This window comes from Miscanthus floridulus, chromosome 2 (assembly GCF_019320115.1).
Source record: "Miscanthus floridulus cultivar M001 chromosome 2, ASM1932011v1, whole genome shotgun sequence".
NCBI classification, from domain to species: domain Eukaryota; kingdom Viridiplantae; phylum Streptophyta; class Magnoliopsida; order Poales; family Poaceae; genus Miscanthus; species Miscanthus floridulus.
This window is the reverse complement of record NC_089581.1, coordinates 1,946,428-1,961,104: the sequence shown is the minus strand read 5'-3', so window position 1 is coordinate 1,961,104 and position 14,677 is coordinate 1,946,428. Positions and strand designations below refer to the sequence as shown.

The following is a 14,677-nucleotide window of genomic DNA, read 5'->3' as shown; positions in this document are numbered from 1 at the left end:
CCGAGGCGGCAGGAGCGGAGCTCGCCCGCGCCCGCGGTGGCTATCCGGGGCCGAGCTCCCCCGCGCACGCCCGAGGCGGCTGGGCGGAGCTCGCCCGCACCCACGCCCACGCCAGAGGCGGCTGTCCGAGGCGGAGCTCGCCCGCGGCGGCCGGGGCGGAGCTCGCCCGCGCCCGCTCCCGCGGCGGCTGTCTAGGGTCGAGCTCGCCCGCGCGCACCCTCGGCGGCCGGGTGGACCTCCTCGCGTCACCTCCACGTGCGCTGCGTCAGATCCACGGTGAGGACCGGCTGCGGCAGCTCCACGCACGCCGCCTCCTGGCTTTCGCCACCGCCGTTGGGGACGAGGCCGCCTCCCTGCACGCTGGGGCCCTTGACGTCATTGTCGGGGCTCGTGCCGCTGCTGCAGCTCCCCGTCATCTCCTTCTTCTTGGCCGCGGCGGCGCGGGAGGCGCGCCTGCACCTCGCCCGAGCGCGTGGCTGACAAACGGACCCCACCGTAGGGTAAAATGGTCATTTCACCTGTCTGTTTGACACCGTTAAGTAGAAAAGCGGACGAAATAGCTTGAAGAGCAAAGAAATTTAGAACGGTGGCATATGTGTGCGACCAATTTTTTTTAATGACCTATGTGTAATTTCACGCTTTGTTTAATGGCACATGTAAAAGCCTCCCGAAACATTTGGTCGAATCTGCCGTGAGATCCGCCCGACTCTCGCTCCGTTCCGGCGCTCTCGGTCGGGTAAGGTTCCGCCTTCCTCCGACGAGATGGCGGGGAAGGGAGCCAAGGCCACGGCCGCCAAGTCGGCGGACAAGGACAAGGGGAAGAAGGCCGGCGGCCCCGTCTCGCGCTCCTCCCGCGCCGCACCTCAGGTGAGCTTGATCCCTCCGCTCTGCTCCACACGTTGCCTGCCTGGTCATCCGTGGGTGTTTTAGATTTGGTGTAGATGTTGGTGTGGTGCCACCAACATTTTGCTGTGCGTTCGGGCCCGCGGTCGTTAGGTTCGTCTCTTTAATTTCTCCAGGGTTCATGCGATGCGGTTTTGCGGAATTTTGTTAGGGTTTTCGCATGGTTGGTTAGATGTTGGCTATTTTTTTCTCATTCAAGATTTTCGTAGATATGGAGAAACCCGTGGTATGTGTAAATTGGGTCCTGTGGATGGAATGGTGGTTAGAAGATTGGGTTCATTTCCTTGGCCTGGGAAGGCTCTCTCATTAGTCATGGGTTAGAAGGGTTATTCTTGATTGTTTTGGGATAAGCAGTCAAAAGTTGGTGTGCCACTGCTTGAGATGATGCTAGGGTGCTTTCCGCCATTGTCGTTAATTCTCTGACGCTGTTCTATTATTTAGAAGTCAGCTCCGAAGAAAGATGTTTATCAATTGTTCGCCGAGAAGGTTAGGGATAACAAACAACTGGAATCAAGATGGGCAATCATGCAAGAAACCCGTGTGGAGTATTTCCGTGGAAAAGATTTCAATACCTTCATCAAGAATCATCCAGAAGTCAGGGAAATTTTGGGGCCAGATAAGGATTTAGAAGTGGAAGACATTGTTAACACTTTGCTGACCAAGAACCTTGTGATAAGGTGTGACCGAGTTATGAAAACTGTGAGGCCTGGCAAGAAAAAGCTATCATCATGGCCTGCTCATTTGGAGATACATAATGTAAGTGTTATATGCTTCTTATCTTATGGAAAACATAATATATATGTTATATTTTCTGATCCTGTCGTTAAGATTACTTGTTAATACTGTGTGTGCTATATATTCTCCTAAATTTAAACACTGTAAAGGCTACACAGGGGGTATGCTGTTTCCATTTAATCGTCTGTTTATCCCATTTAATTGGACGTTTAGCTCGTTTAGCCTGAATAATGGCTAAATGGTAGGTGAACGACTGTTTACCATTTCGCGTTTAGGACAACACTGCTACTGTTTACCATTTCGTGTTTAGGACAACTTAAAGGCTTCTAAAGCTGCATTGATGTTGCACCACCTAACCTTGTAACTATGATCATGGCAATAAAAATCCATTAGCATAATAACATCCAGATTTTGGATAGTTCAAGTATGCATTATTTGACACCTTTTAGTTGAAACTATGGATGTTTTCAAACTGTATATGACTATATCCTTTTCCAAGGAAAGGTACCCTTTTATGTAAAGGGGCGTTTTCAATGCACCTGAGCAGTTATAAGTAGTTTAGATTTGGAAATTGTCAATAGGTAATTAGACAGCATATAAGCAACGCATAGTGAGAGGTGACTGATAATACTGGCGACATACTGTACTGTAAGTTTAGCTAAGATCCACATTTCAGTAATTCTACATGACAGTTGCATCATTTAAATTTCTTTCTTGATACCATGTAAAATGATAATTTGTTCCACTCTAATTATCTTAACATTTCTGCTTGCTACAATTACTTTGAAATACGGTATGCTAGTCTAACATAATGCAGAAAATTGTCTTTTACCATCTGATTTGTATGATTCTTATAGTTAAATAGGTGTAATTACTATGACAGTAAGAAATATTTTGAATGAGGGAAAATCAGTGAGATTTCAAATCAAATATAAAGTAAATTAAAGAATCACACTTTTTATTTGGCAAAATCCACCATTGCCAACTAATAACTTCTCCACTCTTCTGCCATTTAAGTTTTCTATTCTAATTAATTCTATCTGTTCCCTCGTTCCCCTCATATTGAAATGAATCGAAATCAGTATGGTATTAATTAGGTCTGACCAAGTGTCTTTGTTGTATTTTGTTTGTCTTTATGGATCGATGTCAAACCTATACTTTGTTAGAGCTCTGGTATGTATAAAGTTTTGCTTCTTCTGAATCCTGTGATATTTTCTTTGATAAAGTGAGATTATGCATAACAACTCACTATAGAATGTGTTACAGTGTTATTTTCTTCCTGAAGTTTGTTCTTATGCAAGTGGGTTTGATTTGTTCTTGCAGGAACAAGTGTTTACTGAAAATGATGGATTTTTTGCTTGGATGTTTCTGAAAAGGCGGACCTTGTGGCAGACAATTCTTTCATTTGTTTGGCCCCTTTTTGCACTGGCAGTCTGCTTATTTCCAGTTTACCCATACCAATGCAAGATTGTTGTACTGTACTCATGTGCTGGAGCTCTACTTTTCATTGTCTCCATTCTTTTGTGTAAAATCTCTCACCCTCCCTCTCCAACTGTATTTTCATTCACGACAAACATTATGCTTCAGTAGACACTTTCAATATCACATTTTAATCATTAGGCATATTTGAGTAACGAGCTACAATTTTTTGCCTGTGTAGTGTCTGTGCAGACTTCCAGTGTCACACCCTAGTCATATGCATCTTTGATTAATGAATATTGTTTACCGTCCAATAAACAAACAAACAAAGATTCATAATTCAATTAAAAACTGCACAGCATGCTAGGTGGATAGGTACTATTTCCCTCCAGCCTCCACCAAACTTTCTGAGTTTGGTTGTTGTTGAAGTGATGTTTGCACAGCACTTTTAGTGTGGAACTCACACTTCAGTGCATCAATGTGAATGTTTAAAGAAAAAGAAAAACTGGGGGGAAGGATTCAGACTCAAGACTTTTGGTGTGTGGGAACCATGGGCTCAACACTAGAGTAGCATTCACTTGTTTCATTACAATAAATTATCTGTTTTTTAACCCTTCCAATTGAAGCACATCCTAACTTTTCTTTTTTTTGACCGTATGATTTTTTTTACAACCAGAGCTGCCAGTGGTAACTAGCTGCAATGTAGATTCCCTGCTTGCGTTTGTTAATTTGTTTTCACAACACAATTGGTAGCTGTGGTGTATCACAGAAGAATTGCTTAGAACTTGTGCAATTGATATTTCATATTTGGTTTGGATCACTATTCTGAAGCCAGGGGAAGAAATCATAAGTTTGTGAGCTTACTGTGGTATGCATTGTTGATAGGAAATATTGCCCATGATAGTAATAATATTGTTCTTGCAATAAACTAGTTACCAAGACATGGGGTGTTGAGGATTTATCATATTTTCTCCTGGTTTATAGTCCTAGTTACCAAGACATAGGGTGTTGAGGATTTACCAAATTTTCTCGTGGTTTAGTTCCATTTGCCATGAAACATAGGGTGTTGAGGATTTACCAAATTTTCTTGAATTTAAGCTGACCTGAAATCAGGTATCAATTTTTTTGGTAAACACTGATTCAGTATTCTTCTTTAGAATTTCTTAGTTTTGTATGTATATCATAAACAAGTTTGAAATTCTTCATATTTGGTGTATGTTGGTGCTACATGTTGATTTTATATATCCTTGTAGAGAGCACTACAGATTACCAGTGATATTATTTTGCATTTGTTATGATGCCACAGTTTTACCATTTGAATTTTTGTTGTTCTTTCTTTCTGTTTGTTTATGCTGTAGTGGTTAATGGTTCTCTTTTGTCCATTTTTTTACTTGATAATAATGATATATTCCATCATTTAGTTTTTTAGCTTTGCTGTTTTATGTATCCAGGGTTCATCTCTCTTCTTGCTGGGCTTAGCATTTATTTTTTAAATCTCTATAGTAATCCCTGTTTGTCTAATATTTCCAATGTAATTGCAGTAAGAGCTGCTATCTTTGGAATCTTATGGGTTCTCCTTGGAAAACGCGTGTGGTTCTTCCCCAATATAAATGCAGAGGAGACAACATTTGGAGAACTCGTTCGTTTTTGGCCTGAAAAGGATGAAGGAGAGCGGCCAAAGTGGACATCAAGACTTTTCTATGCTCTTGTTGCTCTATTGGTGATATTACTGCTTAGGCACCATGCTCCTGACGAAGCAGCTAGAGCCAGGTAATTTGTTTTCTGCGATCAGTATCTCGACCCTTGCTTTTATTTTTTGGAAGAACAGTGGCAGGAGCTCTGCTTTGCATTAAAGTAGGGAAAGAAAGAACACAATTTTTGTCCAATGGACTAGCGATGTCTCCAGAAAGTTAATGGGACAAACAAAGAAAGCACACACAGGATACAGTCAAAGGTCTAGGCCCTCGTACATGTTTCGGGAAATACGCTGCTGCTGCTCGTCTAGGCCCACATTACATGTTTCGGGAAACACGCTGCAACTGCGAAATACGCTGCTACAGCTGTCTTCATTTGCGTGTAGTGTTACCATGAGTCGTGGAGCTTTCATTTTGGAACATTCACTGGTTACTTTCTTTCCAGAAATTCCACACAAAACAATATGATAGTCATCAAAATACTTGTTGCCGATTGCTCTATCTGCCTGGAAAAGTTCAATCCATTAGGTTTAATAACTACCAAAAATTAAAACTATGCCATTTACTTAAAAAATTGCTATAGGCCTTGTCCAATTTTTCAGCAAATCATATAGCTATCGACAAGATGGTGTTTCTCTTGCTACAATCTAATTTATAGATCTGTCACATGATTTTAGATGGTAACTCATGCCGCGTGAGTATCCTTAACATGGTTAATGATGTTAGTGACCTCTGTAAATTGTCACCAGCAATGAAGTTCGATTGAATGTTCTGAATCGCTTTATTAACCTTTTTCTCTCTCTCTTGTTAGGTACCAAAAGAAGGTTTCTAACATAATTGATGATGTTCTTGAATGGTCTCCGAAGTTAGCTATTTCTGGGATGATTGAAAAACACACTGGGGCTAACATTACAGAAGAAAGCAATTACACCAGCAGGGCTGCGAGTAGTCATGTGCCGCCTCCTTCCACCAAAGGCAAAGCTTCAGAAGCCGGCCCAGATATGGATGTTGATGGGGATACTGAGGCTAACTTAGATGAAACCCAAGATAATGAATATGCTGATGATACAAGATCAAGCGAAGCTTAAAATCAGCTTGTAGCATTTTTTGAGTAATCTTTGTTATTGTTAATCTGCAGAATTATATAGATAGCTTACTGCTAACAAAAAAAAAAAATTAGGGTGTCATGTTTTGATGTTACATACATATATTGCTTGCGATGGTAAGCTCCCAAAGAATATTTTCATAGACGGCGGCAAATCTTCACTGTTTCTCTTTGTTCGTGTCCTATTGCCCTTATTTCTTTTCCTTTGACCGGTCACCCCTTCACCTATATCAAGGCGTACCGAGGCCGAGGGGGCGGCGAGTTTACCCCCCACCTTTGATTCTCCTCTGTGGATGTCAGCGGCACCTGCACTGACAAATGCCCAACCCCAGATTCATGTTCAGCTTGGAGCCCTTGATTGAGGACTGGGGACTGGGGAGGGAATGCTAGGGAGTGGCCAGCGGCCGTCTCCTCCAGCCCTCCTGCCGCAGGCGACCGGTCCCGGCCATCCCGGTGCGGCCGTGATGGCTCCGGCCACCCCGGAGCCATCCCGGCGCGGGTGGGGGCCCCAGCGGCCGCGACGACCCTGGCGTAGACAAGGTGCGGGCGCGGCGGCCTCTCTGCTCCCTTCCTTACCCTCCTCGCCGACACTTGCGGGCGGCGCGCTGGGAGGCGAGGGCGGCAGCATCTCTGTTCGCCGTGGCGGGAACCAGGCCTTGAGCGCTGGGTGTTCGACCGACGGAATCCCGCGCAGGAGGGCTGTCCCCTGCAACTCATTCGTCAGGCTGGGCCAAGGTATTTGAGTTGCTCAGAGAAATGGCGAGGCACAACGATGGGGCTTATTAATGGTACATTCTTCAGAATGTAATTGAGGATGCGTTTGTTTTCTTCTCTGTTTAATCGTCATGCTTGAGCCTTGAGGTGCACGAGTGTGAAACGCTCGGGTCATGCATTGAGGTGCACTGCAGTAACCTGGATCTACACATCCCATAGAAAAATCCTCCTCACCCTGATCCATTCCTTAACAAGCTACAACTAGTAGAGATATATATTCTTTTCTTCATGATGATGAATCTGTAGGATCAGTAGTTTGTTGTCAGGTTGTATAATTCATTGTAAACTGGTGGTCGAACAAAACGTTAACTAATGTGGATCCTAAAATGACTTTTAGTTTCGGGTTCGAAGAAAACAAGAGCACAGTTATGAACCTTTTTTAATCAAATAATTTAGGATCAATATTAATTTAAAATTTTTATAAAAGATGAAAATGAAAATAGAAAATATATTATTTTTTCAGAATTTCCAGCAAGTTTTTAGTCGTTTGTGAATTTCCTTCTTGCTTACACTATGATGTATTACCAGTATGATTATATTATTTCCCTAATGCTCCTACTCGATTTGTTGATATTATATGCAGCAATTGATTGTTCAAAGTGTGATTAAACTATTGAACAAGCATGGTGATGGTATTTTCTTCTTTTTTTGTTCGTTCATGTGTTTGAAACGATTTTACATGATTAAATCATATTAGCTGCCTTATTTGCATTTGGGTGGCATTGTTCTGTATTGTACTATAGAGAACATTACTGCAACTTGTGTGAATTTCTTCATTAGTTAAAATCATCCATTTTGGGCTCAGCAAAATATATATAAGTAAGTTAAAATCATGTTCTAACAAAAATGTTTCCATAGAAACCTTATGTGATCTAATTATGTAAACCGATCTCTGAATTGTAGGAAGTTTTGCTGCCTGTACTCATTAGGTTGGCTTGGCATACCCTGTAAATCATTGTCAAGGTCAGAGGCCACGACCTTAGTAAGGGCCTGTTTAGATTCCAAAAAATTTTGCGCAGTACCCGTCACATTGAATCTTGCGGCACATGCATGGAGTACTAAATGTAGACGAAAAAAAAACTAATTGCACAGTTGGGTGAGAAATCGCAAGACGAAACTTTTGAACCTAATTAGTCCATAATTAGACACTAATTGCCAAATACAAACGAAAGTGCTACAGTAACCAAAATCTAAAAATTTTTGGATCTAAACGGTGCCTAAGCCAAATGGCATCATCCATTGTGGTTTGACCCAAGGAGTTCAAGGACAGATCATTGACACCCATTCTAGGGTGTGCTCCTCAGTGCAATACGAGGTTTATTATGGTTGAAATGCAGCCTCCATCAGTGCTATTTGCCAACACACCTTCCTGACTGGGCTATATATCACTTGACCAGTTGAGCTGTTATCCATGATATAGGAGACAAGTGTATAGTGCACACTGTTGTAGATCTTCAAACTTACTTAGCACCACAATATGTGGAACACTTTTGGCTGGGAAATAATTGTGTCAATAGTTGTGGGATTGCAGCTTTCAGAAATGTAGAGCTTGCAGCAGATAAATTTGGAGCGCTTCATGCTTGGCTTTGTTGTTTCCTGTGGAGCAAGTGAACAGGATAGCAATCAGGTTAGCATATTTAAGGCTTTGTAAGTAGCTATGAGACTGGTTAATAGGAAAGTGATACAATCAGGGAAAACATTTTGTGGCATAAACTATTCACAAATGGCTTTGTTGTTGTTGTTGTTGTTGAAACTATTCACAAATGGCAGCCTCTGAAAAACAAATTAGAAATAAAGAAAAGGAAAGGAAAATTTGACGAAATTGTGCTATCAAAGTCAGTTTAATACGACAAAACATATTCATAAGTAATAAGTTACAGTGAAGTGGTAAAAGGTATTACTGAGTTACTGCCCCTAATCTATTGATTACCTGGCCAGACAAGAGTGAAAGCTTCAGGTTAATTCTTCAGTTTTGACTCAATGTTTCTACAGAGCTAATGTATGTGGGCTAAAGATAAATTACTCTGTTTTTGTGATCTACAGCCTGAATAATTTGGATTGCATTTGAAGATGATAATGCAGGCAGCACAGAAACAGGAAATTTACGACCAGGTGAGCATATATCAGCAGATTTTCTTCAGGTGGGTCTAGGATCAGGAAGTCGAGGTGGGCTTCGAATGCTGTATCATTTTTTCTGTTGACCAGCAGCATCCATCCATCAATCTCTTGCATCATATTCAGCAACCTTTGCCTCTTACACAATGAGGCATAAAAGACGAAGCCATTGTCATATAACAATAAAATAAATTTTATCTTCATATCCACAAACTCATGCCAACTAATACGATTTTCCATTTTACAAAGTTCTCATCCCAGTACTGTTTGTTGAGCCTCATCAATTCCAAGAATCGATATACATTTGTCCTTATTGTGCTAGTAACTATCATAGTACAATCTATATCCAGTTTGTCCTTATCAGTTAACTGCAGGCCATCAATAGATTGAGATTATTTGGATTTGCTTGTTTCGCTTATAATATTAGAAAATAACAGCTTCCTATAGTTTGATTTGGTAATCTGTATATGACACCTCACTTACATTTAAGAGAAAACTTAACGTGTTTCCCTACTGGAGTCAAACACCACGGTTAATCTTTTTGCCTTTACTAAAATTGCAATACTTTTAACATGCCTTTTGCAATTGGCACATCGATCTCATAGAATAAAGCGCAGTAGTTAATGTTTTCTTAAGGTACTAGCAGTACTTTTAACATCCCTTCAGTTACAAATCTTTGATGGACATCGAGCAGGACTATGTTGATCTCTTCGCACCAAGCTCTACCAACCGTCCACGCTGACAATTCATAGGTTCCACCTTGATACAAGATCTCCACTGGGTTACCTCAAACAATCAAATTGGTGCCGCGTTAACATAATATGGGCTCGCCTCTCCACTGGGCAAGCTCAAGGTGGCGCGGCAACGCCGCGCTAGTTTTCTAGTCCATCTCTATCTGTCCCTAGGACCTGTCCACATGCCTCAGAACGTCAGCAGCTAACAATAACAAGCTGCATCAATATCATGCGTGGTTTTATTTTCCACAGGCCTCTGATGGAGTCTACACAAAACTGACTGCACCCCAAAGAAAACCAGGTTCATTTACATGATGTTAGCATACTCCTGATGCACTTCTCCATCTTCTCGTAATGGTCTTAACTTAGCTCTTCACTCCGCTGTCAGTGGATCCACTCTCCAGTGTTAGTTGATGTCCGCGCACACATGCACTTATGTACAGCTGCTCTCTTCCTCTTCACTTGTCAACCATGGTCCAGTAGTTAGTGGCCACTTCTTTCTCCGCTCTTGTTCTTCGAGCTTATTCCTAAGACCTTTTAGTGCGTGTACTACTTTTGGGTTCAGCTTGTGCTGCAGGAGTTTTCCTTGCAACGACGTCGACCTGTCAATTTTTTAGTAATATAGAATGGATCAGAACGAAATTCAGTGCAGGCATTTTTTGCAGCTCCATAGGTGGATAGGTAAAGTTGTCTCTCTTTGATGCACAAAGCAAATCTTCTAAATAAAATGATGCACCATCGTTGCAAAGATGTAACTGCAGACCTGGTTTCTTTCAGCTCTAGATCGAGTTCCTTTTCCGATAAGAGCACCCTACAGAATATACAATACGAACTACCTTTTAGATCATCATCACGAATGCAACATGTGAATATGTGGTGAAAAAGAAAGTAGCAACACAAACACCATCTTGTATGCTGCAAGTATAAAGTTTCAAGTGCTCTCCACCATTCATCTTGTTCTGGATGATAATTTCCTCACAAATGTAAACATAGTTACTGTATTTTCATATATTCAGATCATCTTCCCTTGACCCCTGTCATTTCCTATTCCTTTCCATGTCTATCAATGGTTTTGAAATATGACAACCAGATTCATGTTTCCAAGAAAAGAACCAACGAGCATTTCTCGCAAAACTTGTTCCATGACACTACCGTAAGATTTGTGGCAGAACTTAATAACCAAAGTACAAGACTACACACAGAAACTAATGAATAAATGTCTATTGGCTGGTAGAGATAAATAAAACAGCTTATCCTAGAAATGAAGAAAACATACTTCTCCATGTGCTAATTGTTGCTCCAGCACATCGGATGTTACTACCCACACTTTCGGGCAACCATCAGCCACCAAAACTTCAACCTGCATATAGGTGAAAGAACCAGCATAGCGCTCAGTAACTACATATTATGCATTTCATTTGTGTCCAGATGTGAATTCATTTCAAGAATATTTGCTTAAAAAATCATGTGGCAGCGTCCAAATAAAAATTGTAGTGCCAAAATTAATATATAGCAAAAATGCCTCTTGATGTAATGGGAACAAAATGCATTACTTTGGACTAGCAAAATGCTCCTATTGATTGTACTACTTTTCCAAACCCCTTTCCATAGAATCTCTAAAGACTCAAACAGTTGGTTATGGCAGCTAGGATTAAGATGTACCACTATGGCCTCCCTGGTCCCTGCATGCTGGAACTGGCTTAATTATTTTCTAATATTTCTATTTTTGGTCATGTATGATTCATACAATAGGGCTTTTTTTGCCATACACTGATGAGTAGTATCATAATTCTATACAAGGAACTCTAACCAATGCTTCTGATGTGCAATTCCGAAATGTACCTCCTCAATCCAAGAATCAGCAGATAAATCAGCAGAATATACAACATCGACCCTGTTCGATGAGGCAAAATCTGTTTGTTAGGTTTTCAATAATGACAACCAATAAAAACCTGACTGGAATATTGAACCTTCATTTATTTTATCAAGTCAGATTTCTTTGCAGGATCAGTATTGTAGTGAAGGGTAAAAAAAGCTAGCACCAAAAGTCATTTTTTTTATAGTTTCTTACCCTTTATATGTTTCCTTATGTCTGGAAAGCCCTGAGTTAGCAGCATCAAACACCACTACAACTTTTACCTCTGCAATATAATTGTGACAAATGGTACGTATAAAATAGCCAGTGTAAGATTTGACACAGGCACACGGCAATTAAGGAAATTAAAAATTGCTGAGAAAATCAAGGGGAAATGGTATTGTAATCAGATAAAGAAAACCTGATTGAGTTATGTTCCACGCTTGGTTAGTTACATTCATTTGTAACCTTTGGCCCTGTTCGCTTTGTTGAAAAGACAAGCTGAAAAATATTGTTGGTTGATTTATTGTTAGAGAAAAACATGGTTCCTTTATTGAAAAAGTACGGCTCATAAGACAAGTGAATAGAGCCTTTGACTAAATTTACTATAAATCGTAGTACACTAAGTAGTTCAACTTCGTATCAGCTATAAGTTATTGCGTAAGTAGGAAGCATAATTAGGAGCCTTTTTCTTTTGAGAAACCACAACTGAGACATTTTCGTTATTATAATTGGTTTAATCCTTTGGTCTAGACCTCTTACTGCACTGAAAGATACCAGCTCATCAATGAGCGTTTGTCTAGCAATTTCTTGTCTCCCATTCATGAAATCCTTCTTAAGCTTTCCCCAGTAGCCACATACATTGTAGCCATCCACGAGAGTAAATAACTGGTAAAGCAATTTCCAAACCCTCATTTGTCCTATATTAAATGAAAAGGCAAAGTCAGCAACTATATGGGGCGTCCTTCTGGGATTCCGTCACATCTTTAGGGATGATAAGCTTGTTCGGACAATCTGGATCCTGACTTTCGACCCATGTGGCACACCTAGGAAATTCAGCTTCGAATGAGGCGTGCTACAAAGTTAAAAAAAATACTAAATGTCAAATGTTTTATGTAAGAGCAAACTGACATTTACAATCACTCTATATAAGAACACGAGTAAATTACATCAAAAGAAACGTGCCTGTGCGGCTGACTGAGCAACTGGCTTCACCCTCCCCCCAATGCTCCCTGCGTGAGCTCCACCGGAGACTGGTGCCCTGTTTCCGGAAAGCACAGGTTAAACAGCTGATGACGTATTAGTATAATATCGTGGAGCTGCTAGACATGGGGTTATGTGGTCTGTTATAAGATGATGAAGGGCTGTGGCACCGATACAAGTTACGCAGCTGCGTGGTAAGCACACAGCGGACTATTCTTTGGCCTTGGGTGTTCTTAAAATAGAAGAGCCCCAAGAATATGACGTCAATTCAATTTGTTTTCAAAATTTATTGCCAGAATCTAAATAAGAGTTAAACTGTTATTTGAAATTTAGTTTTTGGAGGGTGTTCTAATTTTTAAATAGAAGGGCCCAAACAATATGAATTCAATTTGTTTTTTTTTAAATTTGATGCCAAAATCTTAATAAGAGTTAAGTGTTATTTCAAATTATGTTCAGTATCTGTCGTTTCATTTATACCTGTCTTGTATCAATGGCCCATAACAGTGGCATCAGTACATAATTGAGAGCAAATATGTCTCTGAATTGATAGATTGATTATCAAGAGTACACATATAGGCAAGGATCCGGAGGGTTTATAGAAACACCCAATCAACGGTGATCCTTGCCTTATCAATCTAACTTAACCCCTAAGGCACTAGCCGCATGGGCCTTAACACCAGGCCCATAACAGCCCCATCAGGCGCCTATGCTAACACGCCCTCACAGTCGAATCGTCAGTCACTCTGCACGTTTAGACTGGACCTAAACTCCGTGAACACTGAGGTAGGCAGCCCCTTGGTGAAGATGTCTACATATTGTGAAGAGGTGGGAACATGCAGAACACGAAGGTCACCAATGGCGACTCGCTCCCGGACGAAGTGAAGATCAATCTCGATGTGCTTGGTGCGCTGATGTTGCACCGGGTTGGAGGTCATGTAGACGACACTGATGTTGTCGCAGTACACCAGTGTGGCGTGCCGAAGAGGGGCATGCAACTCTAGGAGAAGCTGGCGTAGCCAAGTTGCCTCTGCAACTCCGTTAGCCACCGCGCGATATTCAGCTTCAGCACTTGATCTTGATACTGTGTTCTGGCGCTTGGAGGACCAAGAAACAAGATTGTCACCAAGGAACACTGCATAGCCTGAGGTGGACTTGCGAGTGTCCGGACAGCCAGCCCAATCAGTGTCGGTGTAGACGACAAGATCAGTCGAAGTGGAAGGTCGCAGCAGGAGACCGAGGTGGAGTGTGCCCCGAACATAGCGAAGAATCCGCTTCAGAGCAGCGAGGTGAGGCTCTCGAGGGTCGTGCATGTGAAGACAGACCTGCTGAACGGCATATGCAATGTCTAGGCGGGTGAATGTCAAGTACTGAAGGGCTCCAGCAAGACTGCGGAAGTTGGTAGCATCAGACACAGGGGCCCCCTCAGCGGCAGCAACCTTAGGATTGGTGTCCACTGGAGTAGAGCATGGCTTGCACTCAGCCATTCCGGCGCGATCGAGGATATCCAGCATGTACTGTCGCTGTGAGAGCAGGAGTCCATTACCACTTCGTTGAACATGCATGCCGAGGAAGTGATGTAGTTCACCAAGATCTTTCATGGCGAATTCTCGCTGGAGTGCTGAGATGATCCGCCGAAGAAGGTCTGATGATGAAGCTGTGAGGACAATGTCGTCAACATATAGCAACAAGTAGGCTGTGTCGGAACCACGCTGGTAGACGAAGAGTGAGGTGTCTGACTTGGCTTCAACAAACCCAATAGACAGCAAGAAAGTAGCCATTCAACTGTACCAAGCACGAGGAGCCTGCTTCAGGCCATAGAGTGATTTCTTCAGAAGGCAGACAAAATCCGAATGAACTGGATCTTCAAACCCGGATGGCTGCTGGCAATACACCGTCTCAGTCAAATTGCCATGAAGAAAGGCGTTCTTCACGTCCAGCTGGTGGATGGGCCAGCGACGGGAGAGCGCCAAGGACAGCACCGTGCGAACGGTAGCCGACTTCACCACAGGGCTGAAGGTTTCATCAAAGTCCACACCGGGCCGCTGGGTGAAACCACGGAGGACCCAACGTGCCTTGTACCGCTCGAGGGAGCCATTAGACTGAAGCTTGTGCTTGAAGATCCACTTCCCAGTGACAACAT

At 42.1% G+C, this 14,677-nt stretch overlaps 1 protein-coding gene and 2 pseudogenes across 2 annotated transcripts; 1 reads left to right on the top strand and 2 right to left on the bottom strand.

Annotated features, from left to right (window-relative positions):
- Nucleotides 1-668: 668 nt before the first annotated feature.
- Nucleotides 669-6,029, top strand: LOC136514738 (uncharacterized). 2 transcript variants are annotated; one of them, XM_066508465.1, is made up of 5 exons: nt 669-867; nt 1,348-1,659; nt 2,962-3,163; nt 4,599-4,827; nt 5,563-6,029. In XM_066508465.1, the coding sequence occupies exons 1-5, from the start codon at nt 763-765 to the stop codon at nt 5,837-5,839; spliced, it is 1,125 nt and encodes a 374-aa protein (XP_066364562.1). In that variant the 5' UTR covers nt 669-762; the 3' UTR covers nt 5,840-6,029. The 2 variants fall into 2 exon arrangements, with proteins under 2 accessions (XP_066364562.1, XP_066364558.1); XM_066508461.1 differs by having other exon boundaries at nt 670-867; nt 1,345-1,659.
- Nucleotides 6,030-9,826: 3,797 nt separating this feature from the next.
- Nucleotides 9,827-12,371, bottom strand: LOC136513879 (uncharacterized; annotated as a pseudogene).
- Nucleotides 12,372-13,468: 1,097 nt separating this feature from the next.
- LOC136537611 (uncharacterized mitochondrial protein AtMg00810-like) lies at nt 13,469-14,677 on the bottom strand (annotated as a pseudogene).